We start from the raw sequence: 20,843 nt of genomic DNA, 5'->3' as shown, positions 1-20,843 counted from the left end.
CACCCCTGTTATTAGAAATAGAACTGGAGGACATCCCACCAAGAACATATAGATGGAGGTTAAACTCCATGCTACTTAAAAGGCAAGAATTTAGAGAGTTTATTGAATGCCAAATTAAAGCATATTTTGAAATAAACACAGGATCAGTGAAAGACAAATTTATATTATGGGATGCAATGAAAGCCTTCATTAGAGGGAAGATTATAAGTTATGTGACTAAGATGAAAAAGGATTACAATTGGGAAATAGAGCAGTTGGAAAGTACAGAAAAGGAATTAGTAAAAAGGGATGATTAAGCGAAAAGGAGAGAATTGGCAGACAAAAAAATTAAATACGAAACATTACAAATGTACAAGATAGAGAAGAACATAATGAAAACAAAGCAAAAGTATTTTGAAATGGGGAAAAAAACAAAATATTAGCTTGGCAACTTAAAACAGAACAAGCTAAAAGAATGATACTGGCATCAAGGAAAAAGAACAAACAAATGACATATTAATCCAACAGAGATTAATGAAAATTTTAAGGAATTTTATGAACAATTGTATCAAACTGAGAATGAGGGGAAAGATGATAAAATAGAGGAATTTTTAGCTAAAATTGAACTGCTGAAATTGCAAGAAGAGGAACAAAACAAACTGATAAAACCATTTGAAATAGAGGAAGTACAGGATATATTAAAAATGCTGCCGAACAATAAAACACCAGAAGAGGACGGATTTCCAATAGAATTTTATAAAACATTTAAAGAGTTATTAATTCCTCCTCTCCTGGAAGTAATGAACCAGATGGAAGAAACACAAAACTTGCCAGATTCATGTAAGACAGCAATAATTACAGTAATACCAAAGACAGGGAAGGATCCATTAACACCAGCATCATATAGACCAATATCTCTACTTAACTCAGACTATAAGATAATAGCAAAATTATTAGCAAACCGATTGGCCGATTGTGTACCTAAAATAGTAAAACAAGATCAAACTGGATTTATTAAGAAAAGACGAACACTGGACAATGTCTGCAAACTTATTAATCTAATCCATGCAGTTCAAGGAAATAAGAAACCAACAGTGGCTGTTGCTCTAGACGCAGAAAAAGCCTTTGACAGAGTAGAGTGGAATTACTTATTTAAAGTATTACAGAAGTTTAATCTACCATAAAATATATAAATTGGATTAAAGCATTGTATAATGAACCGTTGGCGAATGTAACAGTAAATGGATATGTATCGAGTCACTTTAAATTAAATAGATAAACTAGACTGGGATGTCCACTATCCCCCCTCATTGTTCGCCTTAGGAATAGAACCTTTGCAGAACTGATAAGAATAGAAAATAAAATAAAAGGGATAAAAATAAAGGAGAAGGAGTATAAAATCAGTTTATTTGCAAATGACATCATAGTATACCTTTCAGAACCAGAGGTATCAGTAAAAGAATTACATAAGAAATTGAAGGAATATGGAGAAATATCGGGGTACAAGATCAACGCAAATAAAAGTGAAGTGATGCCAATGAGTAACGTAGACTATACAGAATTTAAAAAAGAATCACCATTTAAATGGCAAGCACATGCAATCCGATACCTAGGGATCAGGTTAGATAATAACTTAAGCCACTGGTACAAACTAAATTATCAGCCACTAATAAAGAAATTACAGGAAGAATTACCACTAACTTTGATAGGGAGGGTAAACTGCATTAAAATGAATGTGTTCCCAAGGATACAATACTTATTTCAAACATTACCAATTCCCTTAACAGAAAAATTCTTTAAGGAACTAAAGAAAATAATAAGGAAATTCTTGTGGAAAGGGAAGAATCCAAGGGTAGCGTTAGATAAATTAGCAGAGAGGTATAATCAAGGTGGTTTACAGTTACCAAATTTTAGAAATTATTATAAAGCTGCACAATTAAGGTATTTATCAGATTTTTACCAGACATGGGAAAAACCAGACTGGACTAAGAAAGAACTAGATAAAATAGGGGAAAAGGTACCGGAACATATACTTTATAAGTGGGATGAAAAGCTGGTGCAATATAAAAACTCACCAGTACTGCATCATTTACTTAATACATGGAAGAAGATCCACTTAGAAAAGAAAAAAAATGAATTATCAAATACCAAAATTTCTATTGCCGCAAATCCACCAATCCCTTTTACAATAGACAAAAAGGTTGTCCCTTTAGAGAATGGGAGAGAAAAGGAATCAAAAGAATAGAAAACTGTTTTTTGGGAAATAATTTATTAACATTTGAACAGTTGAAGTACAAATATGGAATAACTCATGGTACAATATTTGCATATCATCAACTGAAAGCTTATTTAAAGGATAAATTGGGAAACAGCTTGAGATTACCTTAAGGAAGCAGCTTTGAATATGTGATTACCGACACAATGATAATCAAAAGATTTATAACCAACATGTACATTAAGCTGCAAGATAAGGAAAATGAAATAAGCTATAAACCTAAGCAGAAGTGGGAAAAGGATTAGATCCTAAAGATAAAAAAATGAAGATTGAGAAAAGTTATGTTCTGGAACTATGAAGAATACAATAAACACAAGGTTACGCATGATACAGTAGAATTGGTTACACAGGGTATATATATCACTCCTCAAAAATTAAAAAACTGGGATTCAACATTATCGGATAGATGTTTTCACTGTAAGAAGGAAATGGGAACGACATTACATGAAACTTGGGCATGTACGAAAGTAAATATGTTTTGGGAAGAATTAAATCAGATACTAAATAAAATTACAAAAAATAACAGACCAAAAAACCAGAGATATTTCTTTTAAGTAACATAAGAAGTAGAGAATTAGGCCGAAAATTGGATAAAGTGAAAAAAATTCATTATGATAGCCTTAGCGATAGCAAAAAAAATGTATAATGTCAACTTGATAAATGGAAGAGTGCATGAGTATACAGCAATGGTACATGGAAATGAATAAATGTATTCCATTGGAAAAAAATAACATAATTTAAAAAATAAAATCACAATGTGTGAACAAATTTGGGAACCATACATGGAACATATCAGAGAGAGCTTGCCTACGACCTCCATCCCCTAAAATGAGAATGAAAATGATAAGTCAAAATGACTAGATAGATGATGCATTTTTCTTGTTTATTTTCCTTTGTGTGAAAATATTATTTTATGGTTTTATTGTATTGTATATGTTGAATATTTATGGGTTTTGGAGCTGGGTGGGTAGAGGGGAGGGAGGGAAAGGGGGGAAAAAAAAGGGGAGAAAAGACCACTGTGTAAATTTAATGAGAAACGTTTGTACATATTTTGGTTGATATGGTTCACAGTGTGAAAAATAAAAAAGTTATTAAAAAATTTTTAAAAAAAGATTCAGGGTAGCAGATTTAGGACAGAGATGAGGAGGAACTTCTTTTCTCAGAGGGTCATGAATCTGTGGAATTAGCTGACCATTGGTGCAGTGGAGGCAACTTCAGTAAATGTATTTAAGATATATTTTTACATAGTAGGAGAATTAAGGGATATGGGGAAAAGGCAGGTGTAAATGAGCCTATCATCAGATCAGACATGATCTCATTGAATGGCGGAGCAGGCGCAATGAGCCAGATGACCCACTCCTTCTCCTGTTTTTTTAATGTTCTTATGAACACTAGATAGCCCTTTCAATGACATGCTGGCTTCAGTAAACTCTGTATGCCGTGAAGTAACACACCAGCTCTACTGCAGACAAAATTTGGGCACTGCCTCAGGAATCACTTCAGGTTAATCATAATCTTTCCCAATGTCCTCACAGCTGGGCAGTGGGGGGGGGGGGGGGGGGGAATGTGACTGAACAAGGGCAGAGGGAACAGGCAGCCAGCCGTTACTTACCCCTTAGTTCTGCGCCGTGATGGATCAGTGTCTGATCGCTGTGGCCGGTGAGCATTGGTCATGTAACTTGGCAAGGGGAGGGTGATGACACTCCTGCAGAGGGAGAGAAGGAATGCTGTCAAATACTCTGATTCAGGCACATCCTGACATTTACCAAAGCTCCAGCCCCGTTCCACCTGGATACCCCATGCAATAACCACCACACTGTCCCATCCCACGTTAGTGCCCTCTGCACTGCTCCATCCCACCTGGATACCCCACGTCAGTGCTCCCCTCTGACAGATCACCACCCCCCACCCCACCCAGCAGTATCCAAAGTGTCTACTTGTTATCGAGGGCAGTGGCCACAGGGGAACTCTGCATTGTCTGCTTTCTCCCTTTACTTTTCCCAGAGATCACCAACTACCGGCAGCCTGGACTTTAGTGAGACCACGTCACTACAGCTGCAGTCTATGACTTCCTCTCCCTTCTGGATGATCCAGAATTCTTTCCTCCAATTTCTTCACATGTTTGTTGAGGAGCTGTAGCTGAATGCACTTCCCACAGATGTAGTGCCCGGGGCTGCGAGAAGTCTCCCTGATGTCCTGCTGATGCAAAAGGACCAAACCTCTGCCCTGACTGACCTCTCCAACCCCCCCTCTTCCGTCCAAGCTGAGCTGCACTATCAGGAAAGCTGAGGTCCTTACTCTTCTTACCTGACCCCCTGCTCCATCCTTGTCTGAAACCTGAACCAAAGTCCCTCAAACCCGGTACTCGCCCTCAATCAGTTCCTCTCCCCAGCGGCTGCTTCACTAGACCTACTCTTCTGTTGGCAGTGGGTGAGCCCACAAAGAACAAATCAGTGGTGAATTGTTCCACCTCCACATGCCTACCCATGACAGCACTTCCAGGGAACCATGTACCCTTCAAGCTCATCACATGGGCCATTGTTCACTTTGCAAGTTTTGTTCTGCATTTTTACATTAAATCAACAGCAATCCCATTGTATTGTCACCACATCCTGCAACCCCTAGATCCTCCCATTCCCACAGATCAGGGCAGTTTACAGTCAGAGAGACATACAGCCCTTTGGTCCATCATCAATGTCCATCCAATCAAAATCCCCCAGAGTCTGAGGTTCACAGCTCCAAACCAACCGATTCATCCCTGGGATGTGGGAGGAAACCGGAGCACCCAGTGACAGGGAGAGCGTGTAAACTCCACACAGACAGCAGTGGAGGTGAGGAATTGACCTGGGTACCCTTTTGGAGACCCTCCATCCTGGCAGTGTTAGTTCTCTGGGGGATGAAGCAGGAAGGCTGTACTCACGGAGAACATGGCAGCTTGATGTCCAGTGGCCGGTCACAGGATAGGCAGTGGAAATGGCTGATCAGCTGCCTGTCAGAGAGAGAATGGGCGTGAGGGGATAGTGGGCAGTGACTCCCGAGCCCAGCACCAGTACACCAAATCATCACCCACCTTGGACTAGTGACAGGAGGGGTCAGGGTGGGGCTCGCTGCTGCAAATGTTGGGCGAGGGGGTGGGGAGGGGGCTGTGGCTGGCATTAGGGAAAAACATTAGAGGGAGAGGTGGTGAGGATGGGGGTAGGGAAGGAGAGTTGGATTGGGGGAGGGGACGTGCCTTGAGATGATGCAGAGATTGTGTGCCACATATGGGGGTGGGGGAGTTGGAGGTTGTGTGGCACATAAGAGGTCAGGGGGGCCACTCACTTCCTCAGCCCTGCTGCCCCATCCTGCTCGATGCCACGCTGACTCTGCAGCTGTCTGCGAATTGACTTCCATCGATCTTCCAGCTGTTTCTTTAATGGATCCAACTCAATCCGGTCGAGCTACAGAAACAAAGCAAGCCCTTTGTCACCTGAGCCTTGGCGGGGGTTGAACTGGGAAGGGTAATCTCAGGAAAGTTTCCAGGGCCCAACGGAATCTATTTCACAATTCAGTGGGATGTCAGGTTGTACAACACATTGGCAAGACTGCTCTTGGTGAACTGTGTCCTGCTCTGGACTCCACACGACGGGAAGGGCAAAAGGACAGTGGGGGGGTCGGGGAAGTGGGGGGTTTGGGGAAGTGGGGGGGTGGGGAAGGACAGAAGTGGGGGGGTTGGGGAAGGACGGAAGTGGGGAGGTTGGGGAAGGATGGAAGTGGGGGGGTTGGGGGACGGAAGTGGGGGGGTTGGGGAAGGATGAAGTGGGGGGGGGTTGGGGAAGGACAGAAGGTGGGGGGTTGGGGAAGGACAGGTGGGGGGGTTGGGGAAGGACGGAAGTGAGGGGGTTGGGAAAGGATGGAAGTGGGGGGGTTGGGGAAGGATGGAAGTGGAGGGGTTGGGGAAGGACGGGTGGGGGGGGGTTGGAGAAGGATGGAAGTGGGGGGGTTGGGGAAGGATGGAAGTGGGGGGGTTGGGGAAGGATGGAAGTGGGGGGTTGGGGAAGGATGGAAGTGGGGGGGGTTGGGGGAAGGACGGAAGTGGGGGGGGTTGGGGAAGGACAGAAGTGTAGGGGGGTGGGGAAAGACAGAAGTGGAGGGGTTGGGGAAGGACGGGTAGGGGGGGTTGGGGAAGGATGGAAGTGGGGGGGTTGGGGAAGGATGGAAGTGGGGGGGTTGGGGAAGGATGGAAGTGGGGGGGTTGGGGGAAGGACGGAAGTGGGGGGGTTGGGGGAAGGACGGAAGTGGGGGGGTTGGGGAAGGACAGAAGTGGGCGGGTTGGGGAAGGACAGAAATGGGGGGGTTGGGGAAGGATGGAAATAGGGGGAGTGGGGAAGGACGGAAGGAGGGGGAGTGGGGAAGGACGGAAGGAGGGGGAGTGGGGAAGGACGGAAGGAGGAAGGTCAGAGGGAGAGGGTTTACCTTGCACTCCATCTGTTTGATGAGTTGCTCCAGGACACAGTTCCAATCCTTCTCCTGGGCACAGATCTTGTTCAGCAGCCCCTGGATCATCTTATTCATCTGATCCGTGACAGCATCGAACTGCAGCTGGCTGATGCTCTGGTTGGGGAGCCACTCTCTGTCAGCAGCCACTATGCACCCCACCCCAATCACTCATCCACAGCCCTGCCCATACCATCCATCACTCACCCACAGCCCCATCCACACTCCACAGCACCACCCACACCCGGCACTCCCCTACAATCTGACCCTCTCCCCAATCCCATTGCCCTCACCCATACCTCACCCACACCCATGTCACTCACCCTCAGCCCCAACTACACCATGCGCCACTCACCCACGGCCCCGCCTACACCTCCGCCACTCAATCACAGCCCCACCTACACCATGTGCCACTCACCCACTTCTCTGGCTACACCATGTGCCACTCACCGCTTCTCCACATTTTGTTTCCAGGCGGCTCAACGAGTCAAACAGAGACTGAAATACAAGAGGAAAGGTTAGAGACTGGACTGAGAATGGAGAGCAGACAAGGAGGAGGGTCAGGGGAGAGGGTGGAAGAGAGAAGGTGGTGGTGATCAAGGGATGTGATGAGAGGAAGTGGTGGCCACTGTAGACCCAGCGATGGGAGAGGAAGGGGTAGGTGTGAGTGGAACACACGCTGCTGTGCAGTGGCAGACTATGGTGAGAAGGGGGCTTCAGGAAGGCAGGGTCGTGGAGAGTAGAGTGGATCACAGCCCCGGAGGGGTGGGGTTAGTTCAGATCCTAAGCAGGATTTCTGGTGGTGGGATAGTGGGGGAGGGGAGACCCTCTGAGATGGGACCTGAGCAGCAAGGAGCTGTGCATCAGAAAGGGCCTGGACATGGGTATCAGGAGGGTGTTGTAGGGTGGGAACCAACCTCAATGTTCCTTGGGACACGCATTTTGGGCTGGTGGAGGATGGAGGCCCACCTCGATGTTCCTCAGAGACATAGGGCTTGGCCTGGCACAGGGTGGATACCCACCTTGATGTTCCTCTGCTGCAGCCGGTCGTCTTCCAACAGCTGGATGGTGGTATGGTTGAGCTTCTCACACTCTGCCTGAAGCTGCTGGATGTGAGCCTGTAACCTACCCTTGACCACACCATCCTGTAATGTGGGGACAAGCACATCAGTGCAGAGACAATTGTGGGCACAGGGAGTGGAGGGGAGGGGCTCGGGGAGTGGGGGTGAGAGGAGGCCAGGAAGTGGAATGGGGTAGAAGGGGAGGGGGACAGGAAGTTGTGCTATGGCAGGGTGCTGGGGAGGCAGGGCAGCAGGGAGAGGTAGGGGTGGTGAGGGGTCAGGGTGGGAATGGGTAATTCAATTTACACAAGAGTTAAACTAGAAAATTTGCCAATGCTGGGGTCAAGTACAATATACAAGCCCACCCCCTCCCCTCCCCACACACACACACTGGGGACCATAGCATATTTCAGTGAAAGCCTGGTTTTCTTTGATCTCATGTAATATTAATATTTTTTATGTTTTTATGTAGTCAGAAGGAAAGAAGTACGGAGGAAACCAAAACGACTGCTTCAAAGGGGAAGGAGACCCATAAACTTGGAATAAAGTCCGAGGAGCTGCAAAAAGGGTCCTGCAGAAACTCAGCAGGTAATGCAACATCCATGGAAAGTAAAGAGTAACCAATGTTTTGGGCCTGGGCCCTTTGACAGGAATTCACACAGGAATCAGTCCCCTCTGTTGTTGTACCTTAGTCCCCTCCCCGGTTGAGTCGACCAGGGCGTTCACTGTTTCTTGCAGTTTCTGGAATCGCTGGCACAGGTTGCTAGCGTCCTGACTGACGTCCAAACTGCAGACAGGACACGTCGACTTTGTCTCCAAGCCAAGGCTCATCCCCAGCAGGGCACAAGAAGAGCTCATGATTTTTTCTAGGACAGATCCTAACATGTCCAACTGTGAAGGAAACAGATTCATGTTACACTTGGCAGAGGATCTGTTCTCGTGATGAATGGAGTCAAAATCCACCAGCCTTGGTCTGGGAGCACATCTCGAGGTCCAGATCCAGATCTGCGAGCACACCTCCTGGTCCAGATGCAGATTTGGGTACTCCAGGGTTGTACTAGGTCTGAAATGTTACTGGTCCTGGGAGACTTAATACGTTGGGACTTTTCTCCCTGGATGTCCAGAACAGAGGTGTGTCATTATAAAATCATGAGGGATGGACAAATTTAGATGGCATAGACTTATGAAAGGGTAAAGATCTACAGACACCTTTTTCCACAGAGGGAGGTAGATACATAGCTGCCGGAGGAAGTACTAGAGACAGGCACAAGCAAAGTATAGAAGATATCTGGAAAGGTTAGAGGATGTGGGCCAAACACAGACCACTGGGACTAACTAGCCCAGGTCGTGAACATGGTTGATCTGGGCAAGTTGGGTCTGTTGCCATGCTGCACAGTACTCTTACCCTTATGTCAAACTGGCATTAGAGCAGCCAGCACTAACAGTATACCAGTTGGCTGTGACACTGATATCTGCTACACACTGGGAGCTCAGCCAGGCACAAGGACTCAGTCTGGAAACCACCCTGCGTCTCTCCCCTTGTTCCTGGACAGAGGAACCCTGGTGATTACTCCTGGAGCCTGTTACGTAGTCAGAGACTGCAGTTTCAGCTGATTGCTCCTCTTGTTTGCAGGATATGGACGTTATTGACAAGGCCGTTGCTCACTGCCCTGACTGTGATGGGGTCTGGAGCCGAGAGGCTTTGGTGAAACTCACCCAGCGTCAGCGAATTTGAGAATTGATAGGACCATCAACAGCACCATCTCCTTGCTGGTGATTCATGTGTGGATAGATGGCAAGGTAATTTTCTGGATTGAATTGCCAGTGATCAGGAGCAGGGACTTTTGATGTGGCACCCTCCTAACCCCAGGGCTACCTTACTCCCCAGATTTCAGAACTCACGACGGCCTTTACCCAGGACCACTCCTCTCTGGTACTACCCTCACCCGGTCCCATCCCCCACCAGCATGCAAAGGTGCCTGACCCAACCCCGGGACCACCCCACTCCCTCGATGCTGTCTCTCTGACCTGCTGCTGCACTTCTCCTCCTGGTTCAGTACTGCTCGGTTGGAATCTCCGCAGTTCATGCAATTCTTCATCAATGTTCTTCACCATGTCTCTGACAAGAAAGATCAGAGGTCGTTTGTTCCCAGGTGTTGCTGATATTGCCTCCCCATGGCTCACAGATGGTGGTGCTCCCAATGTGAGCTTGCATCCATCCTCCCCACCAAGGCAGTGTACACATACAGAGCCCAAATCCAAGAGTCTTCTCTCTGGGTTCCACTGAATCACTATCAGAGTTCACTGAAGAGGGAAATTGGGAGGGAAAAGAGAGAAAGAGTTTGCCTTGGCAGACAATGAGAATCCCAAAAGATTCCAAGTGTATCAGGAGTGAAAGGGTAACTAGGGAGAGATAGATCTCATCGAGGATTGGCGTCCTTGATATGGGGCAAGTATTAAATGAATATTTCTCATCTGCATTCACTGTGGAGAAGGTCATTGGAGATAAGGAATAAAAAGAAATGAAAACTTCTGTCTTGGAACATATCCACATTATTAAAGAGCCTGTAGTCTAACAGCACAAAGATGGATAAATCCCCAAGACCTGGCTGTATGGTGTAGGAGATTGTGGGGAGAAATTGCAGGGGCCCTGGCGGAGATACTTCAATTATTGTTAGGTGCGGGTATGGTGCCAGAAGACTGGAGGGGACTGATGTGTCTTTATTTAAGAAAGGCTGCAATGTCAGGCAGCTGAGGCTCAGATCAGTGGTGGGAAAGGTCCTGGAGGGGATTCTAAAGGACAGAATTTGGAAAGACAAGGAATGAGTTGGAATAGATACCAAAGGATTTGTACGTGGAAAATCATGTCTCACATATTTGTGTTGCTTAAAAAGACAAGGATGGACAAGGGCCTAACAGTGGATGCTGTCTTCATGGACTTTAAACATGGTCTTTGAGAAGGTTCCACGTGGTAGGCTGGTCCAGTTTGCACAGGATGCATGGGGAGCTGACCAGTTGGATACAGAGTGGGTTTGATAGTGGGTCACGGAGGGTGAAGGTGGAGGGTGTCATTCACCCTGGAGGCCTGTGGCCAATGGTGTGATGTCACCTTTATTAACGATATAAAGCAACATAGCACCTTTGTGGACGGCACCAGTGAGAGTCAATGAAGATTACAGCATGATTGAGATCAACTGGGAAAATGAGTCAAGAAATGGCAGATGGAATTTAAGTCTGTTGTTGCATTTTAGTAAAATCAGAGAAGGCAGCACTGGCAATAGTAAGTTGTTGGGCCCTGGAGTGCATGTATATACTTCCCTGAAAATGGTGAAGGCAGCATTTCGCACACTTGCCTTCATTGGTGAGGTGCTGAGTACATGAGTTAGGATGCCATATTACAAATGTACAGGTCATTGGGGAGACCATACTTGGAAGACTGTCCGCAGTTCTGGTCAATGTGTGAAAGGAAGGATGTCATCAAGTTGGGAAGCGTACAGAAAAGATGAACGAGAGTGTCAGCAGAGGGCCTGAGGTGGGATAGGCTGGATAGGCCAGGACTTTGTTCCCTAGAGTGTGGGAGGCTGTTGGATGACCTCATGGTGACTTATAAAATCACATGACATTGATAAAGTAAATGGTCTTTTTCCCAGGGATGTGAGTTAAAACTAGAGGGCTTAGAACTGATGTTATGCCAACCCATATATTCCTCAAATAAAAGTATTAAACCCTCCCTACCCTGTAACCCTCTATTTTTCTTACTTTCACGTGCCTGTCCAAGAGTCTCTTAAATGTCCCTAATGTTTCAGCCCTGGCAAAGCATTCCTGGCACACACAACCCCTGATATCTCCCCTAAACTTCCCTCCCTTCTCTTTGTATTCATATCCTCTGGTGTTTGCTATTCCTACCCTGGGAAACAGGTGCTGGCTGTCCACCCTATTTATGCCTCTCATAATCTTGTAGACCTCTATTAAGTCTCCTCTTATCCTTCTATGCTTCAAAGAGAAAAGTCCCATCTCTGTGATGAGAGAGGAAAAGATTTAAAGAGGACCCAAGGGGCAACCTTTGCACAGAGGGTGGTGGATGTGTAGAACGAACTGCCAGAGAAAGCATTATAGGTTAGGTCAGGTACATGTGAGACATTTACACAGAATACATGGACTGGAAAGGTATACAGCAATATGGGGTGCATGCAGACAAATGGGACCAGCTCAGCTGGACAACTCAGTCTGCATGGACAAGTTGGGCCGAACAGCCTGTTTTCCTGCTATGAGTTGGATGGCCTTGAACTGGAATGGGTAGGGTAGAGAGCTCAGTTCAGGGCAGTAGTTCCAGGAGTTAAAACTCGATCTTTGGCACATCTGCCTTTGACCCTGTCCTGCTCCCAGTGTGGGCTTACCTGAGATCTGAAATTTCAGCCCTCACATCATTGCCTGCCTTCACATCTTCAGCTACATCTGGAGGCTGAGCAAAGAACATAGTTCAAAGGCAGCTCCCACTCCTATCTCCTGGCAGTGTTCCCCATAACTCAATACCCAACTGGTCATGAATCCCACACCACAGCCCACCCAGTAACCCCACTCCACAAAACCTTACCCCATCCTGAAAAAACCCTCACCAAACCTCATCCCATCCAGAATACCCACCCATCAAACCTCACCCCACCCAGTAACCCCCTCCCCACCAAACCTCACTGCACCCTGAACAAATCCCCTCCCTAACAAACCTTACTCCACCCGGAACCCCCCACCAAACCTCACCCCACCCCACCCAGTAACCCCCCAAGTCCTCCATCCACCAACCTCGCCGCACTCCACCCAGAACCCTCCACAAAACCTATCCCACCACCCCACCCACCAAACCTCACTGCACCCTGAATTAAACCCCCCACCAAACCTCACCCCTCCCAGAACCACCCACTCACAAAACCTCACTGCACCCCAACCCCTGCATACTCCTCCCTCTGCATCCCAACCTTTATGTACCCCTCCCTCTGCACCCCAAGCCCTGCGTACCCCTCCCCTGCATTCCACTCTCATGCAGCCACCTACCCCTGCTCGTTACCCTCAGCCCAATGACCCTGTGGGGCCCCTGATCCTGTTCTGATCACCCCATCTGCCTAATGCTTCTCATCCCTCTACCGTCCCTCTTAGAGTATCCCAGCCCAGGCCTGTGATGTGGGGGTGGAAGGAGGTTGTTCCCAACGTGATATATGAGTCCTAAACTGTGGTGTCCCCATACATCTTCTCCTTGTTCCCATACACTCCCCCTCCCTGTTCCCATACATTCCCCCTCCCTGTTCTCATACACCTCCTCCCTCCTTGTTCCCATGCCACACGTTGGAGAGGTGCTGAATGGCTTCTTGTTGGGTCCTTTAGTTACTTTTGTAATGGATTTCATCAGGTGTCTAGTTCTCCCCAGGGTTGGCACTTGGCTCTTGGTGCTGAGATTGCCTCTTTGTTAGTTTTGTTGATGGGGGCAGGAACGAGACACTGTGCTTTCACACAGCACCAGTTTCTGGGCACGGATATGTTGAGAAGGCAAGCTGTGGGAGAAGTGTTGCTGCAGATTCTCAGGTAAGCACACTCACCGTGTCATGATCTTCACTCTCACTGCCTCTTCCCTTCCCCTCTTCACCATCTGCTGCTCCAGCTTGATGGGTCAAATCCAAAACAATTAACCATTCAAGATACTGATACCCCTCCCACCTCACTCCCCAGCCCCTCCCGGATCCCACCCTGAAAAGTGGGGGAAGCCGACGCACAGATAACGATAAAAATGAGCATTGGCCTCTCCTTGGGAGGGGTGTGGGTGGGCATTTACTGCAGAGAGGCATGGAACCCACGTTTCCATTGCCCAGCCTTTGTCTCACCGTCCCTGGAGAGGGCAGCCTCCTCATTCACTCTCAGCCCAATATCCCTGCACTTGTGCTAATCAGCCCCCATCCCCATTAGAGCAAGTTAACAAGAGTGTTGAGAGAACTCTGCAGCCTGTTTCAGTGTCATTGGATAGCTGAGACAGGGCAGGTGGGAGGATGCTGCCAAATCACAGCAGAATCCTCAGATGAGACTAAATTCTTCGCTGATGCACACCAGGCAAGGTTGAGGCACACATGCAAGCGACATCTCTGTGCCTAACAGTGGAAAAGTGAATGGTCAATCTGCCAACTCGATTCAATCCACAATCAGGACACTGCAAACCTTTCTGCTCATTCACAGTAAACCAAGTGTTTGTTTCAACATGGAAGAGTACATCTCAAGTGCCAGCCACGATGCCAAGTTAAATTACTCCCATCTGCACAAGGTCTCTATCCCACCATCCCTGCCAATTCAATGCTACTTTCAACTCCTTTCCCAGTAGTGTGTTCTGGACTACTTTCACTCAGTGTAAAAAAAAACTTACCCATAAATTTCTTTTAAACTCTTCCCTCTCAAACTTGTGCTCTCTACAACTAAATCCTTTGAAACCCTTCACTATCACAACCCTACAAATGTGTTTGTCATCTGCAAACTTAAAAATCAGTCCAGTTACATTTTTTGTCTGCATCGTTTACATACATCAAAAACGAGAGGTCCTAGTACGGATCCCTGAGGAATATGGGTCACAGTTCTCCATCAGCAGTCTCTGTCACACCAAGTCACCATGAATCTCAATCTTCCAGATTAGTCTACTATGAGGGACCTTGTCAAATTCTTTACTGGAGTTTATATTGACAAAATCCATTGGTCTGATCCATTATCTTTGTTACCTCCTTAAAAAACTCATTTGTAAGATGAGACCAACCCCTGCACACAGCCAGGCTGACCATCCTGAATGTCTGTGCTTTTCCAGATGTGAATAGATCCTATCCCTAAGAATCTTCTCCAATAATTTCTCTATTTCTGCACCTGTTGTGGGCCTTGATCACTTGTTGCAGTCCACTCAGTTCAGTCGTCTCCACATGACCTTGACCACAACTGGACCATGTGGAAAGAATTGTACAACCTATCTTTACAGACATGCATGTAATATTCACAGAGTCATTCCTAAGTAGCCCTCAAGTCAGTGAGAGTTAGACACTTACCAGCCTCACACTGCAATAGAATACATGGAACTTCCAGTTATTCCATATCACACACTCAAGGTGCCCAAACTATAAACTGCTCTAAAACTCACCTAATTCTGAGAAGGCTTTCTCGAGGGCAGACACACGCTGATCTAACAAAGGCTGGTTGTCAGATGCACGACGGATGCGTTGAAGAGCAGATATGGTATCAGGATAAAGCTCAGCTCTCTCTCTAGTCAACGTGGACGAGGCAGTTCTCTTCTGTTTGCCAGAAGGATGATGTAATTCAGAGGGCTGGTCGATCCTGTGCACAGGCTGAGTTGGACTTGGTGTCTGTTGGGGCATAAATACTTCATTGGACATTTCATCAGTGGTTCCAGTTGCCTGGCTGATGTCAGCAGACTTGACTTCAAGATCTGGTGTGAGAACTTGGCTTGTCCAAGATGGTTCTGCCTGCTCAACAGAATAAAAACATACATGTCAGCAATAAGTCATTGTTAACCAGCGCAGTTTAATAAAGATTTCCAAACGCTCTTTACTTCACGTGGAGAATCGGCAGATGCATCAACAAGAGTGTTCTGGAGGGCCTTCCAACTGACGAATTGCTCCAGATGTTCAGAAGTTTTATTCTAGAAAGCACAGCAGTGAACAGCAATCAAGTTAAATTGCAGACACTCAACATCCCTTTTACCCACACCATCACTGCTATGAAGGACGAGTTTCACACACTGATCAGTTCACAGATTTACTGTCGGCCTGAGTTCTTCGTCTAATCAAGCACAGGAGTTGATGGAAGCCGTCACTGACACCTGTCACAATGCTACAGGCAGTTACCCATATCACCGGTAATCAGTTCAGAGTCCCTTTACACAGTTACAGATAGTATATCTCATCCTAAACACACTGTCCTGTGTCCCTACACCTGCCCCTGACCCTACCATTCCCCTGTAACCCTACATCGCCCCTGACCCTACCCCCTCCCTGTAACCCTACACCTGCCCCCTGACCCTACCCCGTGACCCCTACCCCTGCCCTGTGGCTCCTGCTCACAGGGTCACCTTCTGTAATCAGTAAAGGCAGGAATTAGGAGACAGGCCGTTTCCATGCTATGTAACTCTATGCATCAGTGAAAAAATGCTCAGATTTCAGTGCTGATGAATCACATCACTAATTCATTGTTAGACAGAAATGTGAAATGAGTGTGGGTCTCACCAGAATCTCGTTAACTGAGGCCATTTGATTTGTGACCTGAAACACAAAAGGTAAATTAGACAACAATGGATTGAAGAGAGATGAGGACAAAAGGTCAAGATGGAAGAGAAACGATATTCTAGCTTCATCAGGCATCAGCTCCCATTATAATCCACATACTCATGCCATGGTGACTTCAAGATTGAAGGGCACCCATTTAAAACAGAGATGCAGAGGAATTTCTTCAGCCAGAATCTCAAAGAATTTGCTACCAAGACGTTGGGTGAATTTAAGACAGAGATTGATAGGGATCTGAATACTCAGGCTATCAAAGGTTATGGGGAGAAATAGGGGAGTGGGTTGAAAGGGAGAAGGGATCAGTTCATTTTTAAAAAAAATTTTTATTTTTCACACCATAAACCACATTGACCAAGATATATACATTTTCCTTTTCAAATATATAGAGTGTCATTTTCTCCCCCCCCCTCCTCCCATTCCACCCTCCCTACCTCCCTCCCCATTCATTTAAAGTACAGAATCTAAGATACATTAAACCCGTCAAACAATGTTGTCATTCAATAAAAATAAACAAGAAATTCCACTAAGTCAATTCTTTTCATTTCCTTCTCCTTTCCTTATTTTAGGTGGTAGATGTCCCCGGTAGGTTTTCTCTATTGTGTTTCATGTATGGCTCCCATATTTGTTCAAATATTTCAATATTATTTCTTAAATTATATGCTATTTTTTCTAATGGAATACATTTATTCATTTCTATATACCATTGTTGTATTCTCAAGTTATCTTCTAATTTCCAGGCTGACATAATATATTTTTTTGCTACAGCTAGGCCTATCATAACAAATCTTTTTTGTGCACCATCCAAATCAAGTCCAAATTCTTTGTTTTTTATGTTACTTAGGAGGAAGATCTCTGGATTTTTTGGTATATTGTTTTCTGTAATTTTATTTAATATCTGGTTTAGATCTTGCCAAAATTTTTCAACTTTCTCACATGTCCAGATTGCATGAATTGTTGTTCCCATTTCTTTTTTACAATGAAAACATCTGTCTGATACTGTTGGGTCCCATTTATTTAACTTTTGAGGTGTAATGTATAGCCTGTGTATCCAGTTATATTGTATCATACGTAACCTTGTGTTTATTGTATTTCTCATCGTTCCAGAGCATAACTTCTCCTATGTTTCCTTCTTTATCTTTATATTTAAATCTTGTTCCCATTTTTGTTTAGTTTTACCATTTGTTTCCTCATTCTCCTTTTCTTGCAGTTTAATATACATATTTGTTATAAATTTTTTGATTATCATTGTATCTGTAATCACATATTCAAAATTACTTCCCTCTGGTAACCTCAGACTGCTTCCCAATTTGTCCTTCAGGTAGGATCTCAGTTGGTAGTATGCCAACACTGTATCTTGAGTTATATTATATTTATCCTTCATTTGTTCAAAGGATAATAATTTATTTCCTGAAAAGCAATTTTCCATTCTTTTGATCCCTTTTTTCTCCCATTCTCTAAAGGAAAGGTTATCTATTGTAAAAGGGATTAACTGATTTTGCGTCAGTATTAGTTTTGGTAATTGGTAATTTGTTTTATTCCTTTCTACATGAATCTTCTTCCAAATATTGAGCAGATGATGTAATACTGGAGAACTCCTACGTTGTACCAATTTTTCATCCCATATATATAATATATGTTCAGGTATCTTCTCCCCTATTTTATCTAGTTCTAATCTAGTCCAATCTGGTTTTTCCCTTGTTTGATAAAAATCTGATAGGTATCTTAATTGTGCGGCTCTATAATAATTTTTAAAGTTTGGCAGTTGTAAGCCTCCTTGTTTATACCATTCTGTTAATTTATCTAGTGCTATCCTCAGTTTCCCCCCTTTCCATAAAAATTTCCTTATTATTTTCTTTAACTCCTTGAAGAATTTCTCTGTCAAGTGTATTGGCAATGCCTGAAATAGGTATTGTATCCTTGGGAAAATGTTCATTTTAATATAGTTTATCCTTCCTATTAGTGTTAGTGGTAAATCTTTCCAATGCTCTAAATCGTCCTGTAATGTTTTCATTAGAGAATAATAATAATTTAGTTTATATAGATGGCCGAGGTTTTTATTTATTTGTATACCTAGGTATCTTATTGCTTGCATTTGCCATCTGAATGGTGATTCCTTCTTAAATTTTGAGAAATCCGCATTATTCATTGGCATTGCTTCACTTTTATTTGCATTAATCTTGTAACCCGACACTTCTCCATATTCCTTCAATTTCTTATGTAATTCTTTTATTGACAATTCTGGTTCTGTTAAGTATACTATAACATCATCTGCAAATAAACTGATTTTATATTCCTTGTCTTTTATTTTTATCCCTTTTATTTTATTTTCTGTTCTTATCAATTCTGCTAGTGGTTCTATAGCTAACGCGAACAATAAGGGTGATGGTGGGCACCCCTGCCTTGTTGATCTGCTTAAATTAAATTGCTTTGATATATATCCATTTACTGTCTCTTTCGCCAATGGCCCCTTATATCATGCTTTAATCCAATTAATGCTGTCTCGATGCTGTCGAGTCCACGCTGCTGAAGATCCAGCTGCACTGGGTGGGTCACGTCTCCAGAATGGAGGACCATCGCCTTCCCAAGATCGTGTTATATGGCGAGCTCTCCACTGGCCACCGTGACAGAGGTGCACCAAAGAAAAGGTACAAGGACTGCCTAAAGAAATCTCTTGGTGCCTGCCACATTGACCACCGCCAGTGGGCTGATATCGCTTCAAACCGTGCCTCACAGTTTGGCGGGCAGCAACCTCCTTTGAAGAAGACCGCAGAGCCCACCTCACTGACAAAAGGCAAAGGAGGAAAAACCCCACACCCAACCCCAACCAACCAATTTTCCCCTGCAGCCGCTGCAACCGTGTCTGCCTGTCCCGCATCGGACTTGTCAGCCACAAACGAGCCTGCAGCTGACGTGGACTTTTACCCCCTCCATAAATCTTCGTCCGCGAAGCCAAGCCAAAGAGAAGAGAATCCAATTAATATACTTCTCGGGTAAACTGAATTTTTGCAATACTTTGAATAAATAATTCCATTCCACTCTGTCAAAGGCCTTCTTTGTTTCTAAAGCAACTGCTACTGTTGGCACTTTACTCCCTTCTACTGCATGAATTAAGTTAATAAATTTACAAATATTGTCTGTTGTTCATCTTTTTTTAATAAATCCAGTTTGGTCTAGATTTACCATTTTAGGTACATAATCGGCTAATCTGTTTGCTAATAGTTTAGCTATTATCTTATAATCTGTGTTAAGTAATGATATTGGTCTATATGACGCTGGTGCGAGTGGATCTTTCCCTGTCTTTGGTATTACTGTAATTATTGCTGTTTTGCATGAATCTGGTAAGCTTTGTGTTTTGTTAGTCTGGTTGATTACTTCCAGGAGGGGAGGAATTAATAAATCTTTAAATGTTTTATAGAATTCTATTGGGAATCCATCCTCTCCTGGTGTTTTATTATTTAGTAGTTTTTTTATTATCTCTTGTATTTCTACTATTTCAAATGGTTCTGTTAATTTATTTTGTTCCTCTATTTGTAATTTTGGTAGTTCAATTTTAGTCAAAAATTCATCTATTTTGTCTTCTTTCCCTTCGTTTTCAGTTTGGTATAATTGTTCATAGAATTCTCTGAAGTTTTCATTAATCTCTGTTGGATTATATGTGATTTTCTTTTTTTTTCCTTGATGCCAATACTATTCTCTTAGTTTGTTCTGTCTTAAGCTGCCATGCTAGAATTTTGTGTGTTTTTTCCCCTAGTTCATAATATTTCTGTTTTGTCTTCATTATGTTCTTCTCCACCTTATATGTTTGTTGTGTTTCATATTTTATTTTTTTATCTGCCAATTCTCTTCTTTTAGTTGTGTCTTCCTTCATTGCCAATTCTTTATCTATATTTACTATTTCCCTTTCCAACTGCTCTGTTTCCTGATTATAGTCCTTCTTCATCTTGGTTACATAACTTATTATTTGCCCTCTGATGAACGCTTTCATTGCGTCCCATAGTATAAACTTATCTTTCACTGATTCGGTATTTATTTCAAAGTACATTTTAATTTGTCTTTCAATTAATTCTCTAAAATCCTGCCTTTTAAGTAGCATGGAGTTTAATCTCCATCTATACATTCTTGGAGGGATGTCCTCTAACTCTATTGTCAATATCAAGGGTGAATCGTCCGATAATATTCTAGCTTTATATTCTGTTTTTCTTACTCTGTCTTGCATACGAGCTGACAACAGGAATAGATCTATTCTTGAGTATGTTTTATGTCTACCCGAATAATATGAATATTCCATTTCCTTTGGGTGTTGTTTCCTCCATATATCCAAAAGTTGCATTTCTTGCATCGATTTAATTATAAATTTGGTTACTTTGTTCTTTCTGTTAATTTTTTTCCCAGTTTTATCCATATTTGAATCCAAATTAAGGTTGAAATACCCTCCTATTAATATATTCCCTTGCGTGTCTGCTATCTTTAAAAAATATCTTGCATAAATTTTTGATCTTCTTCGTTAGGTGAGTAAATTCCAAAACTCTGAATATATCTGACATTTTATCATTACATATCTCCCTGCTGGATCTATTATTTCTTCTTCTATTTTAATTGGTACATTTTTACTTATTAATATAGCTACTCCTCTAGCTTTTGAATTATATGACGCTGCTGTTACATGTCCTACTCAATCTCTCTTTAATTTCTTATGCTCCATTTCAGTTAAATGTGTTTCTTGCACGAATGCTATATCAA

The 20,843-nt window shown here is 44.0% G+C and overlaps 1 protein-coding gene across 1 annotated transcript in view; it reads right to left on the bottom strand.

Moving 5' to 3' along the window:
• LOC138756899 (uncharacterized) overlaps window positions 1-20,843 on the bottom strand; it is a 52,534-nt gene that overhangs the window by 19,807 nt on the left and 11,884 nt on the right. Inside the window, exons 5-17 of the mRNA XM_069923291.1 lie at window positions 16,047-16,082; window positions 15,374-15,463; window positions 14,945-15,287; window positions 13,380-13,441; window positions 12,189-12,253; window positions 9,820-9,910; window positions 8,479-8,682; window positions 7,753-7,875; window positions 7,181-7,228; window positions 6,710-6,847; window positions 5,576-5,694; window positions 5,175-5,243; window positions 3,867-3,959 (exon numbers count right to left, since the gene is read on the bottom strand). Coding sequence (XP_069779392.1) covers window positions 3,867-3,959; window positions 5,175-5,243; window positions 5,576-5,694; window positions 6,710-6,847; window positions 7,181-7,228; window positions 7,753-7,875; window positions 8,479-8,682; window positions 9,820-9,910; window positions 12,189-12,253; window positions 13,380-13,441; window positions 14,945-15,287; window positions 15,374-15,463; window positions 16,047-16,082 — 1,481 coding nt within the window. The remainder of the gene's footprint in view (window positions 1-3,866; window positions 3,960-5,174; window positions 5,244-5,575; window positions 5,695-6,709; window positions 6,848-7,180; window positions 7,229-7,752; window positions 7,876-8,478; window positions 8,683-9,819; window positions 9,911-12,188; window positions 12,254-13,379; window positions 13,442-14,944; window positions 15,288-15,373; window positions 15,464-16,046; window positions 16,083-20,843) is intronic.

The sequence above is a fragment of the Narcine bancroftii genome, chromosome 3, assembly GCF_036971445.1.
Source record: "Narcine bancroftii isolate sNarBan1 chromosome 3, sNarBan1.hap1, whole genome shotgun sequence".
NCBI lineage: Eukaryota > Metazoa > Chordata > Chondrichthyes > Torpediniformes > Narcinidae > Narcine > Narcine bancroftii.
The sequence above is the reverse complement of the archived record's forward strand: the minus strand, read 5'-3'. Positions and strand labels throughout refer to the sequence as shown.